Source organism: Bombus impatiens, unplaced genomic scaffold (genome assembly GCF_000188095.3).
Source record: "Bombus impatiens unplaced genomic scaffold, BIMP_2.2 scf_0135, whole genome shotgun sequence".
In the NCBI taxonomy this organism is placed as follows: Eukaryota; Metazoa; Arthropoda; class Insecta; order Hymenoptera; family Apidae; genus Bombus; species Bombus impatiens.
Window position 1 is genome coordinate 2,773,671 of NT_176554.1, and position 26,070 is coordinate 2,799,740.

The following is a 26,070-nucleotide window of genomic DNA, read 5'->3' on the forward strand; positions in this document are numbered from 1 at the left end:
TGGTTTTTTTTTTTTTTTTTTTTAGTTTTCCTACTATAAGCGTAAACAAGATTAAAAACCAGGCGTCTTTCGAACGAATTATTTTCAGATACGCAAACGTGTTGATATATTTCCGTAAGGAACAATAGGACGCGTCGATCGATGTACGAACAATACGTAGTCCCATTTGTAAAAAAAAACGTCGATATCTTCGGAAACTCGGAAAAGATGACTCGAAATGATCGGATCACGATGTTCGTCTTTCTAAACCAAGTAAGCGACTCTGTTTTGATACAGTTCATTGTACCGACAAAAATCACCGAGGTATTAAGAAATCCAAGATAGAGGGAAATCCAGGCTGTATATTTTAATCGGAAACGTCGATGTTCGTCGACGAACGCCTCTCTTCATCTCCATCAATCTCTACTTTGGTAACTGTACTCTTACCGCCTATGCTGGTACCATTTCTCTGCCTCTGTCCCTTCTTTCTTGCTCTATTTCTTACGCTATTGTCCTTTCGACGCACCGAGGTCCTTCTCTCCCATCCAACCATCCACCCCACGAACGCTACGTACGAGAAAATTTCTCCTGCGTCTCTCTGTCGTTCTCTCTATTCTCCTCCTGTTCCTAGCGTAAACGTAGCCGTTGTTCCGTACAGTTGAAACGGTGCACGATCAACTACTCGCGTGTGTTGCATAGAACGATGGAACCGCATAGAAGCTTTACAGAATGCCGCAAAATTCACAGATACCTTTGGCCAAATGTATCGACGATGATCGCAAGGGATGATGAATTTGGCGAGCAATCTGTATAACGAAAGGTAGAAGTAAATAATAGCTTGATCTTGGCGAAGTCTGTGCTAGACCCATCCGCGCTATAATTCCTATGTCTCTTCGAACGAGATATTCGACGTCTCGTTGGATTTACAAAAGTCGCCGGATTTTCTCAAGCGTCGCCGCAAGTTTCCACGAAACTTGCTTCTCGCGGACGTGTAGCAATTTTCACGGATGTTCGTTCCTTTGTAAATCCAAACGAGAGTGCGTCGTGCATGAATCCGCATTTTGAATCAACGACGGGGATACCTTGAACTGTACGTATTACGCATGAAACGCATGATCGCATGAGATAAGATTGTAACTTGCATGCGCACGACGAAACATCCTATGATACTTTGTTCGATCACACTATACCTTGTTGCCTTGTCGAAACTACGACTCTTGAGTTCCGTTTTTTTAGAGAAAATCGCGCGTATCGGTTACCACCGCGTAACAAGATCTTGAAAGCTCCTCTGTCTTCCGTGAGTTTCGACCAACTATCGATTAATTCACGATATATATATATATATTGCATACTGTCGGGGCAATTAACGCTTCTTCTTCTAACGTTGCGCTTGTTCGAAACGAAGCTTCCCGCGTGTAATACCGCTCCATCCTCTGTACGTTTCGATGTCGCTTGATCGCTCGTCCCGCGTTTGCTCGGTGAAACGGAGCGCGAAAGTAATCCGGTGAAAGCGATTACTCGAGTCGAACATTCACCGAATCGCTTGCAGATCGAAGGGCCAAAAAGAACTCGGAGAACGTTAGACGCGTTACGAGTTTCAACGTTCCCTGCGTAAAGCTTTTGCTTGAGTAAAGAGTTGATTTGGCAGAAAGTTTAGATTAGTAGCGACAGAGTTTTCACGATACGCTTGTATCCTTTGATTTGCGAGCGGTGCTTTTCCAAGAAACGATTCGATCGTATCTATTCGTCGAGACTGCACCTCGACGAAATAGGCTAAAAAAAGAAAAAAAGAAAAAAAAGAAAAAGAAGAAGAAGAAAAGAAAAGAAATCTAGAAAACGTGGAAACAAGTACGATTTTTCTCGATCGCTTCGACGTTGCAAAATCATTCATCAACCGAACAAACATATTTACCATCTGACGAACCAACGGCCGTAACTTCTCATCAGAACTCGACGAAACAAAGACAACGAACGAAACAAATTTAGTGGCACTTGAATATCTTCCTTTTTTTTTCTTTTTAGTGAAACTCATCGAAATGTCACGTAGCAAAGATAAGAAAGGAACCGATCAGACTATGAAATAATAGTTAGCCTCTATTATCAATAGGCTCATCATTCTCTTCCCGAAACCCTTTCATTATACCGAAAGTATATATATATATTCGCTGGCAGAATCAACCAACGTGGTAAAGACACGACGATCGGAACGACGCGTAATTGAAAAGAAAGAAAGATGAAAGAATAACGCGAAACGACGAGTCATAACCATTTCTCTGCTATTTATTCGACATTACCTTTCTTTCCTTTTAACCGTGATCGACATTGAACCATGATCAGCCGTATATTATTATTATTTTTTTTTCTAATATATATATATTATTAATAATATGATTGTGACGTGAACAATCGCTTTTTGCCATTGAACTTAACCCGATTGAAGCTTGACATGTAGCATAAGCTTGACATAAAATACCTTTCTCAAACGCAACTGTCCGGTACAGAGATCCGCTGTAGCGTTCGCCCAGTTTAATGACAACAATTCGCTGAAACGAATTAACGAAAGAAAAGTAAAGAGCAAACGAAGAGAGACATTAAACTGCGCGAAAGTCGCGAAGGGAATTCTTGGTTAAATTCTTTGACGATTCATCGTGCGGAGAACCTGTGCTCGAGAAAAGATATCGTCGAAACGATTTAGATATGTACAGTTGTTACAAGAGAGAGTGTTGTTCACATCGGAATCGAGATACTTTATCGAGATACAAAAGAAAGAAAAGAAACGAAAAAAGAAAACAGATAGAGAAGAAGTAAAAAGATAATAATTAATAAGAAAGATAATATAGAAAGGTGGAAAAAAAGTTCGAGTCCGATGTGCGACAGTGTAATACGTAGATGTTATACGGCATGTAACTCGTAAGTTATACGCAGAGGCACGAAAGTATTGATCCATATACGTACAAGATGTACCGTTAAGAGAAAACAACGATTCGCTTTTCGATCAAAAACACGAGACGTGTGGAAAGTCGTACGTCGAGAGTTCGTTTTCGCTCGAAACGGTGACTTTGCGATGGAGACGATTTCTCGCGTGCCTCGGTGGTGGTACTCGCTTGCTTTTTATAGTGAAAACAGTTGGCAAGAAAAAAGTATCGATTTATTATAATACAACCCACTTAATATAGAAAGAGTTCGATCGAATCCGATTCAACTCGCAGTCCATAGGTGTTTATCGTACGTATGATAATTTTCTCGCTTTTATTTTCTAACAAACGTTGTTCCCGCTCTATTTGTACAAGGGGCAACGTGTACGAGCTTTTCTTTCGATTAATCTCAACACGCATTCCAACTATCGGATTGCTTTGCGATAAGAAGGACGTTTCGTTGCGCGAGTAGAGTATCAGTTTGGTAATCGATGCGATGATTCGAACGAGAAGCGACGGTGGCCGATGTGTCTGTGCCGCGCCAGACTTTCGAAATTTCTCACGCCTTTACGTGCAAGCTTGTTCATCTTGATCAAAGCCTTCGTCACGCTTAACTTACTCGTGCTTGTCGTCTCGAACGATCGATTATCGATAGAAGCTGAACAAAGCTGGCCGTCTAACGAAATTTTCCCTAAGACGATGCGACTAAAATAGCGATTCTGCTCCAATTCTTATTATTTCGCAATTAATTTCTTTTGCGTTGATCTCGCAATGAAAATGAGCTTGTTCATCCGTTAAATCGACTTATATTTATATCTGATTTATATTATATTCTGGACGGCAACTGGTTTCTCTTCTTCCCGTTGTTTAAACGATGAGTCGTAATCGTCGTCGACATATCGGTCATCTTTGCTGTGACGAACGAAGCGAAACGAAACGAAACGAAACGAAAGAAAAAGAAAAGGAGATAGAATAACGGAAAAAGGAGAGGAATAGAAAAATTGGTCGAAGGATGGATCGTTGTTTACACGAAAGATCGTGAGAATATAAGTTTCTTCTACGGAGACCCTGTCGCAGGGTAAAAAGAAGCGAGAGGGCGGTCCACCGACCGGAGCTACGACAGGACCGAACGAGATCGTAACCTGCACCAATTGTGGACCCAACCCTTGCACGCACACGACCACCAATGGATGCACAGCCGAGGTATGTTAATTAACTGTACTGCCGTTGTGTAACTTCGAAATAGCCCATTTCCTCATTTCGACAATCGATATTTCCTATCCTCTAAGTATGCAGAGTGTGCCAGTATGTTATATTCGACTCCAGGAGCACGTGGTATTCGTCAAATAAGCAAAAAGGCTCGTAATAGCTGCGCTGTGCTTGACGAGTATACTCGTCACGAAGAAATGGCAATATTTCGTGATACGACGAGCCCTGTTAGCAGCAAAATTAAAAAATAGAACAATCATTTAACTACAATTTAATTCTGTATTATAACAGCCACACATGCGCTGTGCTTGACGAGTATACTCGTCACCAAGAAATGACAATATTTCGTGATACGACGAGCTCTGTCAATAGCAAAATTGAAAAGTAAAACAATCATTTCACTACAAGTTAATTCTATATTATAACAGCCGCACATGCGCTGTGCTTGACGAGTATACTCGTCGTCGCTTATTTTTTGCGACACATTTTAGGTACACACTTTGCAAAGAGATCGCAACAGCTGACTGGTTAATATTTGTCAAGATGTAACACCAAAAGGCGAACGAACTTATTACAAAATTTGGTACATTCTTCGAAAGTTTTCGAGACACTCTGCATACGCGAGCAGATCCATTCCGCGTGTTTTCGTTTCACGATCCTCTTCTGCATCGGAAACACCTATCGCTAACGATCCTTTTGTTTCAGCTAAGAAAAAAGGAACCACCGCATCCGATAAGAGTGGCAAAGACGATCGACGTGATAGCAAGAATCACTTTTCCGGTCGCCTATTTCATGTTCCTCACCTTTTTCTTCATCCACTACAAAGGCACCTCGTAGACCAACACCAGAGGCAACAGTCCAGAAGAATTCCACCGTTGATCATCGGAGGCCGCGTCACTCGGCGTGGCTCTATCTCAAGTCGAATTTCAATTGTCGAAGAGAAGCGTCGAAGCTAGAGAACCAAAGGGGAGCAGACACGTGACGCGTAGGTCATCTGGAAAGTGTGTATCGAAATCGGAAGGGACGAACTCGTCGGATAAACTGGACGGTCGAAGAAAGTGTTCGGCGATCTCTCCGCCGCTCGAGGAAGCGAAACATCGTCGGAGAAAGGATTCGCGAGAAAGTGTGTTTCGATGTCGATGCATGAAACCAGAAATGATCGCGTCTATACGTAGGTGGTATTCCGTGGAAAACAAAAATGTACTTACTAACGATATGACGTACGAAACGGTATCGATCGGCGCGTGATCGAGCGAAGATCGTGCCGAAGTCTTAGGCTGTCTTTTCTTTGGCTTCGAAGGGCGAAGAAACGGGGAGCGCAAGAGAAATTGGTGGATTCGCCTCTTCCTCATCTTTTCTCACATGTGATAATTCTTAAAAGCACTCTTTATCGAAAAAGCGAAAAGCAAGCTTGGGTCCGGTGAATAGTCGACGAAGGGCATACATACGAAGAGAAATAGGGTACGAGGAAGCGAGAAAGAAGCGAGTGAAAGGGAGGGAGAGAAAGAGAGGGAGAGAGAGAGAGAGAGAGAGAGCGAGAGATAGAACGAAAACGCGGACACACTCTTTAAAAATCTTTCTTCTACTATCGGATATAGTGATGTCGCTAATTCGAGAATGCTTCTGAAAACTAGCTAAAAAGGAAAAAAAAGAAATCAAATTTACTTAATTAAGGAATGTTATTACTTGTAATCTCACTATAAATAGGTAAGGTCGATGTAAGTGTCGTCCATGAAATCGCTAACTCGTGATTCGCCTTTTACTTAAATATCGACCTTTTTTCTGTACTTTATCGTGATTACGATACCGTGGCAAAAATCAACGTGATCGCAAGTTAGCTCTATATTCGTAGACCTTTAAAAAAAGACGTTCGCTTTCAATCGAGGGAGCAGGGCTGCGAAGCATACAATTCCGTTGTACAAAAAGAAAAAAAATATATATACATATATGATATATATATATATATATACAGACACACATACAAACATGCGCATGCACACACACAGACACGCACACACGCACACACACATACACACACTACACATACACACATAAATATAGTTAATCAATCGTCGTTTCATCGAAGCTTTTCACTGTAGGTACATACGTATACTTATAATACGATATGTATCCTTCTCTCAATCATTCAGGGTAGCATTCGCATAAATAGCTTTTACGATTTATATTCTACCTGTACGATCAGTGCAGTTCAAGGAAAGCGAAGCGAATCGATGAGATCGTAACAAAAACGAGTCCCGTCGAATTTTTCAAACCTTCAGGTAATAACGAGTGCATTCTAATAGCCAGAAGTTATCCTGACCACGAATTAAGTAGAATCGGTATTGTAAAATTAACTATACATGTCTTGCTTTATCGTCGAATCGGTTCTTTAAAAATTGTTGTTACGAGGTCAAGAACTTCGTGATTTAATTTAGTATAATTCCTCTGTGATACGATCGAAGATACACTTGTAGAGATTATATAGAACGTGATGAGTATTTCGTTTAATTAAATTGGGATATATTAAAGAGAAATGAACGTTACAATAGGACTACCAAACCAGTCGCGACGACTGGTATCAGATTTGTTGGTTTTGTAATTGCTAAAAGTGTTTTTGGTAACATTAACGTTTACTTATCTATTTTTGTCATACTGTTTTAATTCTAATTAAACATGTATAACATATTTAGCCTGCGCATCGAAGAGTAGTATTTTGCTTTCTTGGGAAAAGACAAACACGAATAGGGGTAGTTTTTGTTACGAGACCTTCGACTCGTTTGACATAGAAAAGAACAGATTCGAATTGACCCATTGAATTCCACGAACAAATTAATCTTGCGAATTTCCTTTTAATTTCTCTTCGTTCTAAACGAAATTCAAATGTACGAACAAAACTTGATCGATGATGATAGATGATGATCGTATTAACGACAAAACGATAACACACACAGGGAGGAATTAACTTAATACGGGTAAAGCTTGCGATTAGCTTAGATTTAACGAAGTGCCCATATTCGATGCTCGAGCGACGCTGATGCTTTGCCCGCGAAAGATACAATTTAGGAAGAACGTAGAAAGAGTAACAAAAGTCAAGTACGCCGCTCGATACTTTTTGAAACAATGAACTTCAGTGGAAGAAACAGCGAGGCGGCTGAAAGAAATTTTTAGAATATAATTCCAGAGTTAACATTCGATGTTTCTTCGAGTAATCTGCGCATCTTTAGATATACAATTACTATTATTACTGTTATTGTTCTTATTATTATCAATCGTCGCCATCATCGTCGTCATCCTTGTCATCGCCATCGCCATCAACGTCATTATTATTACTATTGCCACGCTACTATTACTATTGTTATCATTAAAAGAATAACTATTACTATTATTAAATACCGCTACTATCGTGCTACTATATCGTTACCGCTATTTGTAAGCGTTATTCTTATTACGAAGTTTCGGTGAGATTATACGAGAGAAACGTGGCCGGGGAAAACATCGAACGAAAAATCGTCAAACCGATTTCGAATCGTACGTGCCACTTGATTCTTCAGCAATATTAACCGCAGACCAAAGTATTCCATCACCTATCGTGCTTTCACAGAGTTTAGTCGAGTACGCGATCGTTCGCGTGTTCCAGGTAATCGCGAGCCGATCGTTAAAAGAAAGTTTTCTTCGAGCGAAGGTTTAAGAGGAAGAAGAAATTTAACGATTTCACCAAGCTCAATCGTGTAGAAAAGTTGCACGGAAAACAATGAAAGAAAAAAAATAGAAAAGAGAAAGGAGGAGAACGTATTACGTATTACGTGTTTAGAATAATCAAAAATCAATTCTGTATAATTATATCGATCGCAAACCCGCCATCTCACCTTGTCCTCGACTTTGATTTTCATCTTTTACATTACGATTGACCGTTCGTAGCCAAGTATCACGATGTACACGCGAGTACGGCGTTTGACAACGGCGTTCGTTCGTTTAATAAAAGTTCGAGGAGACAGCTGCTTTTTTTCCAGTAATACGTGACACTTTATAGCGACACTATGCGAACGATGTAATTGTACCGTATCGCTATATTTATTACAATTACCGATAATTAGGATCGTAGGTGTTAACGTTACAAGTGTCTACGGGCATCGTAAAAACAATTGAAAATAAGCTTCTCTTATTATTATGGCGCCGACTTAAGAGTATTCGACACATAAGAGTAATCGACACAACGAATATTGCGTAGAGGCCGAATTTGCCGATCAAGAAACGAACGATTCGATTCATCTAGTTGGAAATTATATTTTGTCGGGGGACGAAAGTATCGCTCAGTCCAAACTCGGTGAAATTCTTTTTTTTTTCTCTCCTTTTCTTATCCGAAAGATACAAAACAAAAGACGAGGAATATAAAATAAAGAGACAAAGATGCATGTTGGAAAATTTTGCCGAGGTTGACGACGAGTCGATGAAAAAAGGATGATCGTTGACTACCTATCGCTGTTTCATACGCGTTGTCATCTGCCGTGAGTGAACAAGCAGTCGTTTAGATGATAGGATGCGTTGATAAATTAATTAATTAATTAATGTCGTTAATGTTTATAATACTCCACGGACCAAAACACGTAATCCTAAATCATTAGCGTCGTATATAATTAGCTGCACTTGTGCAATGCCTCCTACGAGACCGCATAGCATCGGATTCATCCTTCGTTACGCATCGATTCGTTCGGCGATTCTATTTTCGTCGAACTATATCTTCACCCTCGTTGACAAGTATTAAAGACACCTGCACGTCCTGGCAAAATAATTTACCGACTAGTAACGTTAGCAATTTGATAAGTTGCAAAAATTGTAGATAATAGAATTCTTTTTCACAAATTTACAACTTTAAGTTGCAACTTGCAAAAATTTTAGTGATTAGACGAGTCTATTTTCTGCGGAAAGTTTATTTATTTTGTCAAAATGTGTTTAGAATTTATTTGTGTATTCTGTTCGACAATGAAATCAACTGAAAGCTCGTTCGTACGTATAATTACTGTCAGTCGATAATGCAGGTTCAAACAGTGTTGAAAATCTTGTTATACAGGTGAAAGCACGAGACGAAGGATGAATCATCGTCGAATACATTTTGAGCTTCGTCGTCGTGGTCGACAAATTTCACGAGATTAATTCTCTAAACACCAATCGACGCAGTTTAGGCAGCTTTCACCGACGCGTTCTACCCGATTTTTAATGTATAGCCATTACTATATCGTCGAAAGTCTGTCTAATAGATTCATTTTGATCTGCGTTCTCGTAAACGTAAACGATAATGCAAGCGCTTTGTGACTAGCCAAATCGAAACACATTGATCCATGAGAAATTAAATATTAGTCAAGGTAGAAAGTTACAGTTAGTTGAACTGATTTTTTAGGCAACGACGAACTGGAAGATCGTACAGTAGAATGGTGAATAAATGAGAATGACGAGCAATTTTTTTAACCCTTACGAGACGAACGGTTGGCTAATGGTAGTCAGTTGACCGAAAGTTATTCTAGTTTACAAATTACAAATAACTTTTAGGAAGATTGTTGAGTTGCTCTAACTTTTCTGATGCCATTGAAACTTATTGGAACATCATGAACGCAACCACGCATCTCATTTTGAAAATTATTATTATATTATGTTTTTTCAAACTCGACTGTAATTGTAATCTGTACTGTTATATTATTGCCTTTAGTTTTAAAAAAGGAATTACACGCAGTCTCAAAAGGGTTAAAACAAACAAAGACAAAGAGTGAAGAACAGCGATTACTATCGGACTTTTATGATAGCATAAATGCCCACGTGTATATTTGTTCGATTTTCTAGTCTATCCGATTCTATTCTTATTTTTGTACCTTTTCCACTGCATCTATCGAAGGCATGGACAAAGATCACGGATTTTATGTAACGCGAAAGTAAGATATAGATATTTCGATACACGATATCGGTGATCGCTTATCGATTGATTTTGCATATTAGGATATGTATTGTACTATGTTTAAAAAAAATGTGCACGTCTCACGTGTACGAAAAGATGTGAAGCAGTAGGAGAAACGGTGATCAAGTTCTGAAAGACGAGGAAACCGTATTAGATGAGCCTTATCAGTGTTACTATATAACAGATCGATACATTCGAGTATTATGTATATGCAATTTTCGAAAAAAAAAGTTCTCTTAGCGTAGGATTAATAACCGCATCGTTGAATCCAATACTTTTCACCGTTACTGTTTATCGATATTTTATCATTTATTACAAGCTCAACTATTCTATGAATGTCCTTATATCGTTAGGTTTTATCGTTATTCGTCACTATTTTATTCATCGTACCGAGGAATTTTATCATCGTTGCCACATCGCGTGATTATATATGATAATTAATGTTCACCGTTGCGATCGTTATTAATAATTACCGTAAATCGATTACTAGTTCACGATTACATATTATGCACGTTCAACTTGAATGAAACTCGCGCGCGATAATAAAGACAGAATGAAGCAAGAAATAGACAAGAAAGAAATAAAAGAAAGCTTTGTTGTTTACAAGGCGAAACGTATGCACGACTATTTTTGCAGCATTTCACGCAAATATAACGCGACTAGAGGGAGGAGAAATAAATAAATACATAAATGAATTAATTATAAGCGAATCTTTTCAAAAGGCTTTACAAACACGCAACATCTTTTTTCTTTGCGATAATTATGAGAAAAAATCAAGAAAAAAAAAATTGATTAATTATAGAAACAGTTCATATATATAAGCGTCTCTTCTTTGTCGTAAAAAGATTACAATGTACAATGAATAATGAATGAAAATTCGTTTCCTATTTACATTTTCTTAAATACATCAAAAATGCAAAATTCAAGTTATCGTGATTATTTTTTAAGGGAAATAATGATTTACATGCATATACAATAACAAATGCGTACACGTAGACTTTACTCACGCATTACCAACGCATTACATAAAATAATTATGCCAATATGCACAATGAATAATCATTATCGCGACCAAACGGTTGCAATGATATAAAACATCAATACGTTATTATGATAAAATCGCGAATGCACACTTAATAAGTGCATTAATAAATCGTTTCTAATCGTAAGCGTAATTTATTAATTATTATATCGTAACGACGATTGATTATCTGATTTATCGGCTGTGTTTGTAACGTACGTGATTAAGTATTAAATTATCAACTTAAATAGTAACGTGGTTCTTTTTAAAAACTGACTTCCTCCAAACTTTTAAGATCCTCCTTCTTTCTATTTCATGGTGTAACGTATAGTTTTGGGATAAAAGATCTGGCCACACCTTTTATATAAAATTAAAAAACAACTTTATTCGATATAAATCATTCGTGCTTAACTCTACTTAGCGCAATGTATGATTTCTTTGTGGATAAATCGTGCCAACCCACTGGACCCCTTTCACAATCTGCACATGCTAAATACTTTACGTTGTCTACTGTATGCGAAACACCAATATTTTCAAATGTGTACATATCCTCCACCAACCAATAGTTTGTTATCAGTTCCTGTTGATCAGCTTCACCTTCTCCCTTACGATGTATATAGGGTAGATTAAACTAAAATATTATATGACACATCTTAGCTCAACTACTAAACATTTTTCTACTCTATTGTGTTTGTATAACAGCACAACATTAACCAAAAAAGTAAACTACAAACTATACAGACTTTTAGGTTAGGTCCGTAACAAATACAGATATATCTAAACGACTTAACACAACATACAACGCTTAATGAAATTTTTACGAATATTGAAATTCTATGTAATTTAACTTTTTTATTAATGCTTCCTGTTTAAAAAAAAGCAAATGATTCACCTCAATATTAACTAGCCGGGCTGCACCAGCATTAAGCATTTTAGACGGGCAAAATGTGCAATAAACTTTCGTCTTGTTCTTTTCATCTTGATCCTTCAATGTGCTGATATCCTTATTCGTAGACATATTTCTATATTTTAGACGTTTGATATTTATAAATATTAGTCACACAACTATTTGACATTAATAACGCTAACACTTGAAACAAAATGTACTAGTCTGACTAGAGTCTAATATCATAGTCAGAAATAATCGATGACATTTCGATAATCGAACAATTAAATTTTGTCTTATCGAAGATAGCTTCAAAGCAATACGCCAAATTTATTTCTTATCTGTTCTAATCTTCTTCGAAAATATTTTAAATTTCTTCTAACCTATTGAATTTGATAAAAATATTATATGTAAATATCCTAAAAGCTTTTACAAACCATTTAAAATAAAACATTTGTCTTTTTTGATAAGTACTCACATCAACGTGTCTTTTAAAAGTTTATTTTTATATAAGATTTAGTTATTTGTTATATACTGTAATATAATCGTTTGTTCGATCCATTTCTTTCGCACCTATTAATTTCCAACCATATTCATTAAACTTTTCATCAAATGGCATTGGATCCGTCCAACGATTTTCGTTTGATTTTGGTCCAATGACAAAAATAAGATTCCCTTTATAATTTTCGATATAATTACAAAATGCCGATGAGTTATTAAAATAACAAAATAAAAGAGCATATTTGTCCGATAGAAAAAAATTGTTTTTATTATTTTCGCCAATGAAAACAACATTTTTTAAAAATAAGGGCGGTGAATATTTACTACACCACCATGAGCGATTTACTTCTACACCGGTCACGTTTAAACCTTAAAAAAGTAATTAAAGATGCGAAATTTTATTTCGAAGATTGATCAAGAATAACACTGAAATTTTTTTAACAGTTAGAAATTATAAATATACCTTACGAATATCTTACCAGAATATTTTTCAAACAACCATTCTAATAAACCACAACCACATCCTATGCTTGCTAGACAAACCACTTCGTGTTTATCAATTATTTCTTTTATCCAATGTAAATCATTAATAGTTGGTAAAACCCAAAATAATCTGCTTTTATCTAATTTAGTCAAAGTGCAATTTAAATTAGCAATATCCGACCACTTTTGTTCACTGTGGAACATTAAAATTTGTTCTTCAATGTTCTCGTTAACCATGATTTTATTATATAAACACTGCTTATATTCAGAATGTATTAGATCTTCGTTATTTACTAATAGTCAGTCAAATTTCTAATTACGTAATTCGCTAATGTATATTAATAGATTAGATAATAGATTATATATATCGTTAATAGGGATAATAATTACTAAATTACTATTTAATGTATTTTAGACATAAAATTTAATTCGTTAATAAATAATATAATATAATAATTTATATTACAAAAATTCATAAATGTTAGTTGCAATAGAGTAAAAAATTAAAAATTTGATAGATTACTTTATATACTAAGGCACTTTTCAGGAAGCGCATATTATCTAAAGCACACGCACGCGCGCGCAACATACATGCATCTATTAAAAAAATTATAGTCTATTTTCAGTTTAAATCTAATTCCTGTGTTGCATAGTGAATATCATCCGTAGAAACGTTCAATAAAATCTTTTGATGTATATCATTTTTCGAGTGTTCGCATATTAACAATCTATTGGAACCCAATCTTGCGCATACAGCAAGTATTTCCGTTATGGTAGGTACTTCAATACCTGTAACACAATTGAGTAAACAATAAATAAACTTATAATGTTTTCAAATATTAGCTAGTATCTCACATTAAACAAACGAACCGTCAAAAGAGCACAGTGACTCAACTTGTCTATATGCATTTTTAAAATATACTTCTTCGATCGAAGTTCGCGTGACTTCTGCAGATACAGCAAGCAAAAATATTTTTTCCACTTTTGAACAGTGCTTTATAGCCTGAACTTTTGCCGAGGCAATCATTTCGGATACAGCTTCCGATACATCTTGAAGAGATATCGTTTCGGCATTTCGCAATTCCGCGATTTCCATAGCACGACGACATATATCCAGAGCGCGTCTAGCATCTCCAGATACAGCAGAAACTTTCCTAAAATAAAATATTTGATAAGCAATAACAATATAAGTATGATACCACAATATAAGTATTGTGATACCTTGCAACTAGCTGTACAGCTTCGCTTCTAAAACCATCATAGTCCTTAAGTCGAGACGTGACTATTTCCTGTAGTTGTTTGAAATTATAAGGTTGAAAAGTCAATCGTGTTAGACCTAAACGCGATGTAACCCGACCCATTAAAACTCTCTCAGGTAAATCCATAGTATTTGCTATAGTGATAACAACTAACTGTGCTGTTGATTTTGTTGGCCAATCTAATAAATTGTATACAACATCCTGACGTTTTGTACACAACAAGTCGAGCTACAAGAGTGATATATATTAGCAATAAATATCCATAATACCTATAAATAATATATAACATTTAAAGGAAATCATACTTCATCTACAAGAAGCAATGTCATTTTAGAAGTACCACTATGAAATCTTTTTTCAAGTGTATGGTATGATTGCTCCCATGTAGCTGTTCTACCATTCAGCTGCTTTAGAATTTGCACATAAGCTTGTCTTGGTTCTGTTAGTTTCATCCCATTAATTGCAACATAGTCGAAATCATCCAACTGACCTTTAACTATCAACTTTTGCAGACATCTAACAGCTTCATTTACAGTCGCAGTTTTACCTGTCCCTGGTACTCCACTTATATATATACATCTGCAAATTTCTTAAATTTAGTATGTAATTTAATTTTTTAAGAAACAATTTTTTCAGCATACCCTCCACTTTTATCTTCTAACTTTCCTCTAAGAAATGTAAAAATATTATTGAATTCTTCTTCCCTACAAGGTAAGGATTTTGGTACAGCACTAACATGTAATCTAGATCTAGCTTCCTGTAATGGTGTACTTGGTTTTAATAGAGCGCTTTTTCTTTTTATCAATGATGGTGTTAAATTATTATATTTTGGACGAGATTTTGGAGTGCTCAAATGAGTTTTTTCTAGACATGACTCTATGCTATTCTGCATATTATTTTTTGTTTGTGGAGTTAAGATATTTTTCTTTGCAGATGAAATTTTAATATGTTTATACATATCAGACAAATATTCATCCTCTGCATCATTGTTATTCTTATTATTTATTACTCCTTTTCGCTTATTTATTCTAACTGGTGTAGAGTTAATAGAATTAGCAGAATTTTTAACTGCTGATGAAATTTTAATACGTTTATATACATCGGCTAAACATTCTCCCTCAGTACTACTGTCATTGTTACCAACAGGTTGAATCTGTTTTGGTGTATTTTCACAAATTACTCTTTTTTGTTTAACTAATTTAACAGGTGTACTATTTATAGATGTTGATGAGTCTTGTTTCTTTGTTGTTTCATGTATTTTTAAAGCATGATCCAACCTATCGCTTCTACTCTCAGATTTATTGGATTTTTTTAATGACTTTGCTCTGGATATTTTAGAATCTGTATCACTAACATCTTCCTCATCTTTTGTTGAGGCATGATCCAACTTATCATTTCTATTCTCAGATTTATTGGATTTTTTTAATGACTTTGCTCTGGATATTTTAGAATCTGTATCACTAATATCTTCCTCATCTTTTGTTGAAGCATGAACCAACTTATCATTCCTATTCTCAGATTTATTGGATTTTTTTAATGACTTTGCTCTGGATATTTTAGAATCTGTATCACTAACATCTTCCTCATCTTTTGTTGAAGCATGATCCAACTTATCGTTTCTACTCTTGGATTTTTTTAATAACTTTGCTTTGGATATTTTAGAATCTGTACTACTATCATTTTCTTCATCTTTTTTAGATAGAATACGATTTCTTTTATTATTTCTTGTATTTGAATATAAAGGTTTATCTTCTAAATTCTGTTTGTCAATAGAACTGCTTGGAGTTTCTTTTTTTTGCTGGTTTAATAATTTTTTGTTATTCTTCATATTAGACACAATGGAGTTTATAAATAACTTATCCTCATTATAATTAATGGCTTTTCTATCCCTTAAAGATGGGGAATTTATTCTACGTATTGTATCACACTGGTAATAAGAAAGTCTTAAAGGTGGTCTTCTATTTCTACCTTTCCTCGATATATCACCATCAATTTCTCCTGGTATCAATTTGCTATCATCATTTGCCTTATTTTTTATAGAATTATCTTTGTTGTCAATATATGATCTTTTATTCTCTACTTCTGGATAACATTTTTTCTTTTGTCTTTGAAGTCGGCTGCGAGATTTACGAATAGAATTTTCACATTCAGAATCTGTATCAATTTTATATAAACTTTTTTCTGTAGATCTCCTAAGCTTAATTTTAAGAGAAACTTGATCTTTCTGTAAGATGTTATTTTTTGGCAACGTATACTTAAACTTTTGAAATACATTTTCTGATTCTGAAGATATATTTAGAACATTTTTTGTGTCTGGAGATATATCTATAACATTTTTTCTCCTTTTTTGTATCTTAGCTGCTGTAATATCACCACATGATTCTTGTTCTTTATCCGAATTTGATTCTGTATCGAGAATGATTGTTATCTCATGATCTGAACATTTATTTAATCTCATAGACATTTTAACTTTTTACTTCGATCTTTTAATTTTTGTTAACAAGTTGTATTTTACTAATTGTAACGTCTCTAATATATTTTGTTTACATACTTAATCGAACATAAAGTATCAAGACAAAATAATTCTGCTTACGTTATACATTTTTCTATATATTTTCATAAAGTAAATATACTCCTACTTTGTTTTACATAAATATAACTTCGTAGCATTTATTGTTTTAGTTAGGATGAAAACGATACAGAAACACTATTTTACAAAACACTCTTATAATAATACTTGCAAGTACATATGTACCGCCAATTTTATCCTTTTAACCATGACCATAGATAAAGTAGATTAAATGTATTGACCTCGCATAGTTGATATTGTTTATACATTAACTCCCTCTATAGTGCTAAATATAGGAATTATAACTAGAACACGATCACCATACTGCGTAACATATCGTTGAAATTATTTTTGTAATTTTAATAAATTTTAATTAATCAATTTCTACCTTATTATAGTAATATGAGTGAAGATATGAAAACTCTTTGGTGCGGAAATTTAAGCGATAAAGTAACGGAAGAAATTCTATACGAATTATTTTTACAGGTTTGTAATTCAGAAGACATTTCCCAATAATATTTGATATTTTAGTAAATAACAACAAATTTCTAGGTTATTTGCAATAGTTTTATATTAACTTCTCGTACACTTTTAAGTATGTGATTTGATACTACGTGACGACGTAATTAGTCTAAATTATATATAGAGTGTTTCACGCAACTATTTCACATTATAACTCTGTTACAAGTACAGTTACAGTAAGATCTCAGAGTCAGATGAATGGTTACATCCGTAATATTCCTCTCGTCATTCTACGTTAAAAAGTATTGAAATACAATGGAGGAAAAATGATTAATTATCTAGATATGTTAACCGTTTGTGTCCCAAACAGCGCGATCGCGTTGTTTAGATTTTGTGTTAAAAAGTCCCAGTACATTTGAACGCTACAGACGACTAACGACATTTTGTATTTTATTGTTATCTTATCAGTAATTTTTATTGAACAAAACTTGAAATATTTATAAACTAATAGTACGCATATATAATAATATAGATCTATTTCTTAAAGTAACAAATCTGACAAGTGCTATCGTGCTGTTTGTTTCTCTTCGCAATCGATCAAGACAAGCGCTGTCGCTCTGTTCGGCATTTTTTGACCCTGTTTTTTCAATGATCCTTAGGACTCAAATGGTTAATTTTAATTTTGCAAAATTTATCACGTGTAAGACAAAAAAATAGAAGTATTGCGTCACGTCTTTCCTTGTTTTTCATATGATATGCTACAAAATTACATATAAAATATCTTAACTAATCAGTTTTCTACTATATTATTCTAATACTTTTTTCATAGAATGACAAGAGGAATCTATCTACAAAAAAAATATGCATTTCCATTTAGAAAAATAATACAATTGTTGATTGCACATGCACCATTGCACTTCTACAGACTCTTTGAATCATTCAGCTTTCTCTTTTGACATTTTTATGCAACTGCACTGACAATGGAGTTATGACACCAAGCAAGTGCATGGATCCAGAATATTATTTTGAAATTTCGTTGTATATTTTGATTGTTTATCTAACTGCAAAAATGGATGAAGCTATTATGTTGCATAGTCTATTTTTATATTTAATCTTTGACAAAAGTATTTTCTTCAATTTTATAGGCTGGCCCTGTACAAAACGTCACTATTCCTAAAGATCGTAATGGCAAACAAAGACCATTTGGATTTGTAACATATAAACACGTTAATTCTGTATTATATGCTTTAGAACTATTCAATGGTACATCTCTATTTAATCGTATTCTTAATATAAGTCATCGGAAAAATGTAGAATTACCACAAATAAACTACTCACAAGACAATTTTATAAATTTCAATAATTGGCTTCAGTTAGGCCAAGAAATGATCTTAGGAAATGATATGTCTCATTTAAAAGAAGATTCATTTGGAACAAATATGATATTAAACACAGATTTGCAGATGAAAGAGACAAACAATTGTTCTCATAAGAATGATAGAAGATCTCAACGGACACATCCTTATCATAGAGATCAACATAAACATAGTAATCATCACATGGAACATAGCTCTACTAGAAATCGTAACAGTCATAATAGCAATCACTATTCCAAACACAGTTATAAAAATAGCAGACGTACTTATTAATATTTCATAAAATACACATACAAATAACTTTCATTACTTACAAATAATAACAAATTTCATTTGCTTGTAAAAAAGATGGAAAATTTTTTACAATCTTAGGTCTAACTTACTGGAATAAAAAATATGTAATATACACTTTATAGTAGAATTTTCTTGATGTTAAATGTTAAACAACAGTACAAGATGTACTTCTTATGATTTAGCTTTATTTACTTAAATTAGATTAAAATTAGTATTCAATAAAAGAATTATATTTCTCATATATTAATCATTAGGTATATAGTAATAATTATATAATTTATGACATTCTGTATGACTCATGTAAACTTTTGTATTATGTTTAATTATACGTGCAGCTTTTTCGGCAATCATTGTAACTGCAGCATTAATATTACCACTTGGTAAAACCGGAAATACAGATGCATCAACTACATATAAATTTTTTGTACCGTAAACCCTATAAAAAGTAATTTACATAACGTTTATATAAAGTAAAGAATTATTTTATGTGGGAAATGAATAACTTACTTAAACATGTCATCAACAACATCACCTATTCGACATGTACCGGCAGGATGATATGAAGTTAAAGTTAAATGTTGTATGTAACATTCCCAATATTTTGTGCTATCAAATATTTCATTTTCACAACCAGGGTAATGTTTTTTATAAATAGTTGCACCAACACTTTTCATTGCATTGGTTTCAATAAGTTTTTTTACAAATTGCAACCCTGAAAAATTGAATACCTGTGTAATCTTATTATAAATAGCATATATGTAACAGTAATTAATCAAATATGATACCATCTATAAGAGTTGCAATATCATCTTTATTTGACAAATATTTTGGATCAATTAAAGGTGGGTCAAGAGAGTTATTACTACTCAATTTGATTTCTCCTTTGCTTTTTGGATGTAATAACACTGGAGCAATTGTTATTGTGTTTTTATATGAATTAGGAGCAAAGTATTCTTTATATACCTATAAAATCAATATTCAGTTATATTAATCAGTACTATAAGAAATTTATATAATAGTAGATTTTTATGTAATATACTTTTTCGGAAATTCCCATAGCTTCTTTTAAAACAACACCATTATCTCTTGATAGCCCAAGTGGCATTACCATTATTTGTAAATCTGGTATATCTGATTTATTTTTTTGAGTAGAACTATGAAATGTTCCCAAAACTTCAACTCCTGAAAATGTCCAAGGTCCTAACATAAAACACATAAAGATATAATATAAATAGTGACAATTGAAAATTTTTAATTTTCAATAAATTTTACCTTTTCCAAAAAAAAAGTAATTTAATGCTGACATCGGATTTAAAGTACTAGCCATACTAAGACCTATGCTTGTATTAAGCATAATTAGATCAATTCCAGTAAGCACATGATCAACTAAATGTTGACCAACTGGTAAATCATTAATGACATTTATCTGAAAATAACATAGCCTATTATTTATTATATATTATTATGAGAAAAAATATAAAAACCAATATTCAATAAACAAATTTTACTTTTAAATTCTCCAAGTGTTTTTTTGGTCCAATACCAGACAACATTAATAATTTTGGAGTACCAATCGCACCAGCACACAGAATAACACCTTTTTTTGAAATTGCTTTAAATGTTTTATTTAATGCAATAAACTGCACTCCTATTGCTCTGTTTGATTGCATTAATACCTTAAAACAATTGATACTGATAATTCCAAATTTAGAATGATTATAAATTTGATTCTAAACATACTTTTTCCACATGAGCATGAGTAATAATGGACAACTTAGTTTTAAGATATTTGTACAATAATTTGTCTGTACTCCACCGTTTTCCATTTTCCATAGATAATTGTGTTTTCATGAAACCTAAATCAATAAAACGATAAAATCATACATTTTTGTTACTTCTTTATTAATAATTACCAGTTTTTAAATTATCATTGATGTTGCCAATGTCTTGATGTAATTCTTGCAATCCTTTTAAAATTATGTCGGCAAGACCAGTGTTCCATCCTAAATCAGTTATATGCATTGGGCCACCATTTCCTTTAATAGGTTCTGAAAATATTTTCAAACTATAATAACAATAATAAATGCAAAATACTAACAACCCCTGGTAATTACCAATAAAATCTGGAAACCAATCCTTATAATCTAAAGGATGTCCTCGTACATAGAGCATATAATTTAATCTACTAGTTCCACCAAGGATTTTACCCATTGGCCATTTGCTTTGCTATTAGTAATTGTTATAAATTCTTAATAATATATTTTATTTAATATCATATTATGATTAATTATATAGTATACATTGTTCTTTAAACCCTTGCAAGCATTCTCTTGTGGTACAGTGATGTATTGCCAATCATATGGAGTGTTTTGAATGAGAGGAGCTAACAATGGAATATCTAAGAAAGGTGGTGCAACTCCTCCAGCTTCAAGTAATAATATTGTATATCCATGTTCTGCTAATCTTTTAGTTAAAATTGCACCTGCAGTACCAGCTCCAACTGAATTTAAAAATTATAATTTTAACTTGTACAATACAATTTTGATCAGATTTATTTTCGTTTAATTTATTTTATGCATATATACATGATTATATTTAGAATGTTTAGTATAAAACGTATACAAAAAATATATATTATATATTTATACATTACTTACCAATAATAAAATCATACAATTGAAAGTCATGAATGTCATTAAAGAACCACTGTTTATAAATATCAAAAATATATATAACATTGAGGTAGTTAGAGAACATAAATACACTTAAACTAGTAATTGTAAATATAATAAAGTGTAAAAACAAGAACATTATAATGACGCTTAAAAATTGAGGTTAGGGAACATTTGGAATGTTTTCTCTCGATATGAGTAGTTTTTGAGGGAATGAAGCAACAAAATTATTGTTAAGCAAAAATATACAAAACACAATAATTCATAAAAATGTATATAAAACTCGTTTGTTTGTATCTTTCATTGTTAATATTAGAAAATACGTTATTGTGTGACAAGATTGCGATAGATGTCGAGAGAAAGTACAAATTTGTATAACATATAAAACGGGATAAAGAAGAGAAGTTTTAAAAGAGTATAAGAAAATTTATTACAAAATTTGATTGTATACAATATTAAGGCATGCATTCAGTTGCCACGGCAACTGGCCATGTAATAGGACCTTTTAATATGATTTCTTCTAATAAAGATTTAATTTTTACGAATATTCGTTTAAATTCTAGACCACAGCCTTTAGACAAACGAAAATCAACTAATATCTTTCCATCCATTTCAAACACATTTACTTTAAAGACTAAAGGCATCTTTCTTCTATCATTTGCTGTTACAGTAATCTGCAACAAGATAATTATGTAAATTATTAATTATTTATAATTGGTATCTCAATACATAACTTCAATTTAAATGATAATTTTATAACTTACTGTGCCAAAATTATTAATGCGACACGTATAATTTTCATTTTTTAAATAATTTAGTAAACGTTTTACAGTTGTTTCCAGGTCTGTTTTAACAAAAAATCTTGTCATACGTCGCACTAATCGTTGGAAAGTATTTTGCTATAAATGTAAAATCAAATTATAGGTGATGAAATATAAATTTGAAGTAGTTTTAGTCATACCATTAGTCATACAAGTAGTCGTACATTAGCAATTTTAACAAAAAGATACATTACCTGACTTGTTTGAGTAAATTGTTTATTTTGTACTTGTGTGCATAACAATAAATCTTCTATATGCGCAGGTTGTGAGAATGAAAATCCAGGTCGTTCTTCCAAATTAATTTCTACTGGATTAGCATTTTCTACCCCAGGCAATTCAGGTTGTGATAAACAGAATCTTGTTAAGTTTTCATCTTGTATTGCTTGTCTTCTGTTTTCAAAATCTGTTTCATCAGGTCTAATATATCCTTCTACACTTCCAGCTATTATACAGAAATTTAATAATTTTATTGACTATCATTTTTATATTTATTTATAATTTATATGCTATTCGAAATTGTATTATAAAGATACAAAGAAAAATAAATCGATACATTCACTTCCTATATATAAAAATTCTATACATAAAATACTGTTTTATCTAGAACTTATATATATGTATGTATATATATATATATATATATGTATATATATTACACACATACACATCAGTGGAAGTAGTTAATATTTTATTTGGATGTATAATGCCAGTGCTCTTTGCTTTGGTAATCTAGCTTTATGATCCTTAATTAAAATCATAGAGCTGTATTACCAAAGTAAAGGCAAAAGCTTTGATTATCTTGAATAATTATAATACTGACTGCATTTTATTTTGTATGTCGGATTAAGGTTGAAATTTTGGGCGTTCGATGAACCTTTACTCAGATTTACTATCGCGGATATAGCCGATGTTTACCAGTACAAATGTGGGTACTACAAGAGGCTACAAGTAATAGCGGCGATAGGATGGTCGAAATGCCGATGACAACGAATTCAGGTTCGACAACGAATCCACGGCCCACGGGATGACGAGTGTCAACGTAATACACGATTCGGATAACTCTCTCGATAACTCAATTCGCCCAACGACAAACTAACTGACTAACTCGTAATCCAAATGAAACTGCCTTTATATAGTCCTTTTCCCACTCCTTGGGTCAATCTCAGTTTTTGAGGAGAGCTGCACAACTATTTTCTACTTCCGTTATTACACGTCCCTCCCGTGACCGTGGGTACGTTCAATGATTCATTATGTCACCTCGAGCCCAAACCCATCGTCAAAAAGTGCCCGCATAACTATTTCTTCATTTATTGCTTAAATGTCGTTGTGGTAAACATCTGGATTGGGATATTGAGTATTTCCGAACATTCTAAAGAAAGGTTCCGATGTTCTTTCATCTCCGACATGTATATTTAATGTTCAGTAATAATAAAAATAAAGCTATTACCTACTTACTTTTTATGTCAAAAGTTGTATTCAATATCCACTCAGTTAGGTACCAAGTTGCTTTGAGTAATTTAATGTGTACTCAGAGTCACTCAGTACCTGACTAAGTAAATATTTGTTTGATCATACCCATAGTAGACCTTTTCAGAAAATGTTATATAGTATAAAATAAAATAATATTTTGTGTATGCACAAATTGACGCATACCTTCCTGGAATTTCTTGACGAACCATCTATGTTGCTTAATATCCTTTATAGTATATCTGGTTACTGGTGCGTGCATAAGAACATTTTTTAACAGAGACAACGAAGAATTATCCAATTTTTTCCATGGTGTAAGAGACATATATTTTCCATCTCTCCATGCCATATACTCTGGACAGTCTGCCAAGGACTGATCCCAAGGCAGTTCTATAGTTCAGATACGGACCAGTTAAAAACTAAGAAATGTAAGTTATGCATTAGAATTAAACCATTACACTACAAATTACAGAGGTCTGCATTTTACAAATCATCATGGATTATTGTTTATATCAGCAATTTACATAATGTATTTATAATTACATTTGAAGAATTTAATATTTTGAACTTGTTATGTTAGTTAATTAGACATATTTACATGTTAGTATCTACTAAAATTTACCATTCAGAAAAAATTAGTTTTTTACAAAAATTTTAAAACAAATTTTGCTGTAAAGATTACCTCCACTCAGTAAAGCTACAAGAATTATACCACATGACCATATATCAGCTGGTTCTGCATGATAGGCACACAATAATACTTCTGGAGCAACATATGGTAACGTTCCACATCTCTTTTCTAAACAACGTTCTTTGCCTTGTAAACGATATATTGTTGCCAAACCAAAATCAGAAACTTTCAAATTATCATGTTCATCTAATAACAAATTTTCTGGTTTCAAGTCCCTGTGTGCAATACCTTTGCTGTGCAGATACTCTATAGCAGAAATTAATTGTTTGAAATACTTTTGTGCTTCCCAAATTGGCATACCAATATCCGGTTCTATTTTAAATTAAAAGAAAGTTTCATTAACAGTATTGAAATATTTGGAATTTTGTTTCACATAAACAATATGATATTTTACCAATTCTATCAAAAAGCTCTCCACCTGATGCATATTCTAAAAATATATATTCCATAGTAGGTTCACTACGCTTTCCAAAATACTGTATAATGTTAGGATTAGAGAGCATACGGTGAATTGTAGTTTCTTTACGAACAGTTTGATGAGCATCTGGATGCTTTTCTAAATCTACCATCTTCATAGCAACAGCCTCACCTGTAGTCTTATTTATAACCAATTTTACTCTGAAAATAAAAATAAAATTTAGTGGTAGTAACAATTTTTAGTAGTAAGAATAGTTTTAATAAAATAAATATTTAATTTTTTAAAACAAAAACTTTTTATTAATGTGGAACGAGAATTATTTTTGTATAAATTTAAAATATAGGAACTTACTCGCCAAAAGCCCCTTCTCCTAGAGTGTGTCCAAATATCCAACCATCTACAAACTCCGTCATTCTGCCTCAGCATGCCTCTTTACGATAATAGCAAAAATCTTTGTTCTCTAATATTTCCTCACAAATAGATCATATAACGTGATTACCTCTTCCATAAAAAGAATAATTATTAAAATAATTGACACAAAATAACATAACAGTAATTTTGTTTCAATAAAATGCTCACATCATATATCATTTTTTGCAAAAACGGTCGGTCTCTCGAAGCACGTGGTTTTAATCATACCGATGAAACATCGTGCTTTCGATCGAACCGAACGTGATATAATAACAAGTTACATTTAAAAGTATACGTTCATAGAATTGCTTAATTTTTTTTCTTAATCGTGCTTTATTAATTTTGCTAATAATATAATCGCACGACGAATTGAAAAAGTAAATTAAAATATTTTCTTCTTAAGATCGCAAAACTTACTGTTGCGAAGCACGTTATAGGGTAATATGGTATTCATCTCTAAAACGATGAAGCTCGTACTCTAGAATATCTGGGTATAAAATTACTGCATTCCCATTGGTCGAAGAAATATGTAAAGAACCTTAAAGTCCCTGTGATAATTTTACCATAGAGGAATATAAGTTTCAAAATTAGTAATAAAAGTAAATGAAAATTTGAATTTGGCTTAAAATTTAAATACATTGTACCGCTTTCAAGACTTCAGAAAAAAATGTATAATAAAATATTTTAATATT

General features: G+C 33.1%; 7 protein-coding genes across 21 annotated transcripts in view; 2 read left to right on the forward strand and 5 right to left on the reverse strand.

Moving 5' to 3' along the window:
* LOC100744883 (glutamate-gated chloride channel) overlaps window positions 1-5,733 on the forward strand; it is an 88,117-nt gene extending 82,384 nt beyond the window's left edge. For 9 of the 15 annotated variants that reach the window (XM_024365331.2, XM_024365338.2, XM_024365339.2 and 6 more), the window contains 2 exons: window positions 3,972-4,097; window positions 4,809-5,733. In XM_024365331.2, coding sequence (XP_024221099.1) covers window positions 3,972-4,097; window positions 4,809-4,940 — 258 coding nt within the window. In that variant the 3' untranslated portion in view covers window positions 4,941-5,733. The remainder of the gene's footprint in view (window positions 1-3,971; window positions 4,098-4,808) is intronic. The other 6 variants (XM_012381594.3, XM_033319016.1, XM_012381596.3 and 3 more) reach the window with 1 other exon arrangement.
* Window positions 5,734-10,968: 5,235 nt separating this feature from the next.
* On the reverse strand, window positions 10,969-12,222 carry LOC105680200 (guanine nucleotide exchange factor MSS4 homolog). The gene is made up of 2 exons (XM_012381604.3): window positions 11,961-12,222; window positions 10,969-11,699 (listed from the first exon to the last, which is right to left on the reverse strand). Exons 1-2 carry the CDS (start codon window positions 12,084-12,086, stop codon window positions 11,466-11,468), a joined length of 360 nt encoding a protein of 119 aa, XP_012237027.1. The 5' UTR covers window positions 12,087-12,222; the 3' UTR covers window positions 10,969-11,465.
* Window positions 12,223-12,399: 177 nt separating this feature from the next.
* On the reverse strand, window positions 12,400-13,270 carry LOC100745205. Its single transcript, XM_033319023.1, has 2 exons — window positions 12,935-13,270; window positions 12,400-12,824 (listed from the first exon to the last, which is right to left on the reverse strand). Exons 1-2 carry the CDS (start codon window positions 13,173-13,175, stop codon window positions 12,475-12,477), a joined length of 591 nt encoding a protein of 196 aa, XP_033174914.1. The 5' UTR covers window positions 13,176-13,270; the 3' UTR covers window positions 12,400-12,474.
* A 90-nt stretch (window positions 13,271-13,360) lies between these two features.
* On the reverse strand, window positions 13,361-17,023 carry LOC100742657 (origin recognition complex subunit 1). Its single transcript, XM_033319013.1, has 5 exons — window positions 14,839-17,023; window positions 14,503-14,776; window positions 14,160-14,425; window positions 13,809-14,092; window positions 13,361-13,727 (listed from the first exon to the last, which is right to left on the reverse strand). Exons 1-5 carry the CDS (start codon window positions 16,659-16,661, stop codon window positions 13,561-13,563), a joined length of 2,814 nt encoding a protein of 937 aa, XP_033174904.1. The 5' UTR covers window positions 16,662-17,023; the 3' UTR covers window positions 13,361-13,560.
* Window positions 17,024-17,056: 33 nt separating this feature from the next.
* Window positions 17,057-19,293, forward strand: LOC100742776 (splicing regulator RBM11). The gene is made up of 2 exons (XM_003486954.4): window positions 17,057-17,252; window positions 18,374-19,293. The coding sequence occupies exons 1-2, from the start codon at window positions 17,169-17,171 to the stop codon at window positions 18,875-18,877; spliced, it is 588 nt and encodes a 195-aa protein (XP_003487002.1). The 5' UTR covers window positions 17,057-17,168; the 3' UTR covers window positions 18,878-19,293.
* LOC100745451 (glucose dehydrogenase [FAD, quinone]) lies at window positions 19,058-21,830 on the reverse strand. The gene is made up of 11 exons (XM_003486894.4): window positions 21,556-21,830; window positions 21,199-21,398; window positions 21,013-21,124; window positions 20,812-20,946; window positions 20,639-20,754; window positions 20,407-20,574; window positions 20,171-20,324; window positions 19,938-20,098; window positions 19,684-19,861; window positions 19,406-19,610; window positions 19,058-19,334 (listed from the first exon to the last, which is right to left on the reverse strand). The coding sequence occupies exons 1-11, from the start codon at window positions 21,707-21,709 to the stop codon at window positions 19,142-19,144; spliced, it is 1,776 nt and encodes a 591-aa protein (XP_003486942.1). The 5' UTR covers window positions 21,710-21,830; the 3' UTR covers window positions 19,058-19,141.
* A 145-nt stretch (window positions 21,831-21,975) lies between these two features.
* On the reverse strand, window positions 21,976-25,841 carry LOC100745568 (serine/threonine-protein kinase grp). The gene is made up of 8 exons (XM_003486895.4): window positions 25,547-25,841; window positions 25,319-25,466; window positions 24,944-25,167; window positions 24,541-24,861; window positions 24,045-24,248; window positions 22,586-22,833; window positions 22,335-22,469; window positions 21,976-22,244 (listed from the first exon to the last, which is right to left on the reverse strand). Exons 2-8 carry the CDS (start codon window positions 25,378-25,380, stop codon window positions 22,026-22,028), a joined length of 1,413 nt encoding a protein of 470 aa, XP_003486943.1. The 5' UTR covers window positions 25,381-25,466; window positions 25,547-25,841; the 3' UTR covers window positions 21,976-22,025.
* Window positions 25,842-26,070: the final 229 nt, after the last annotated feature.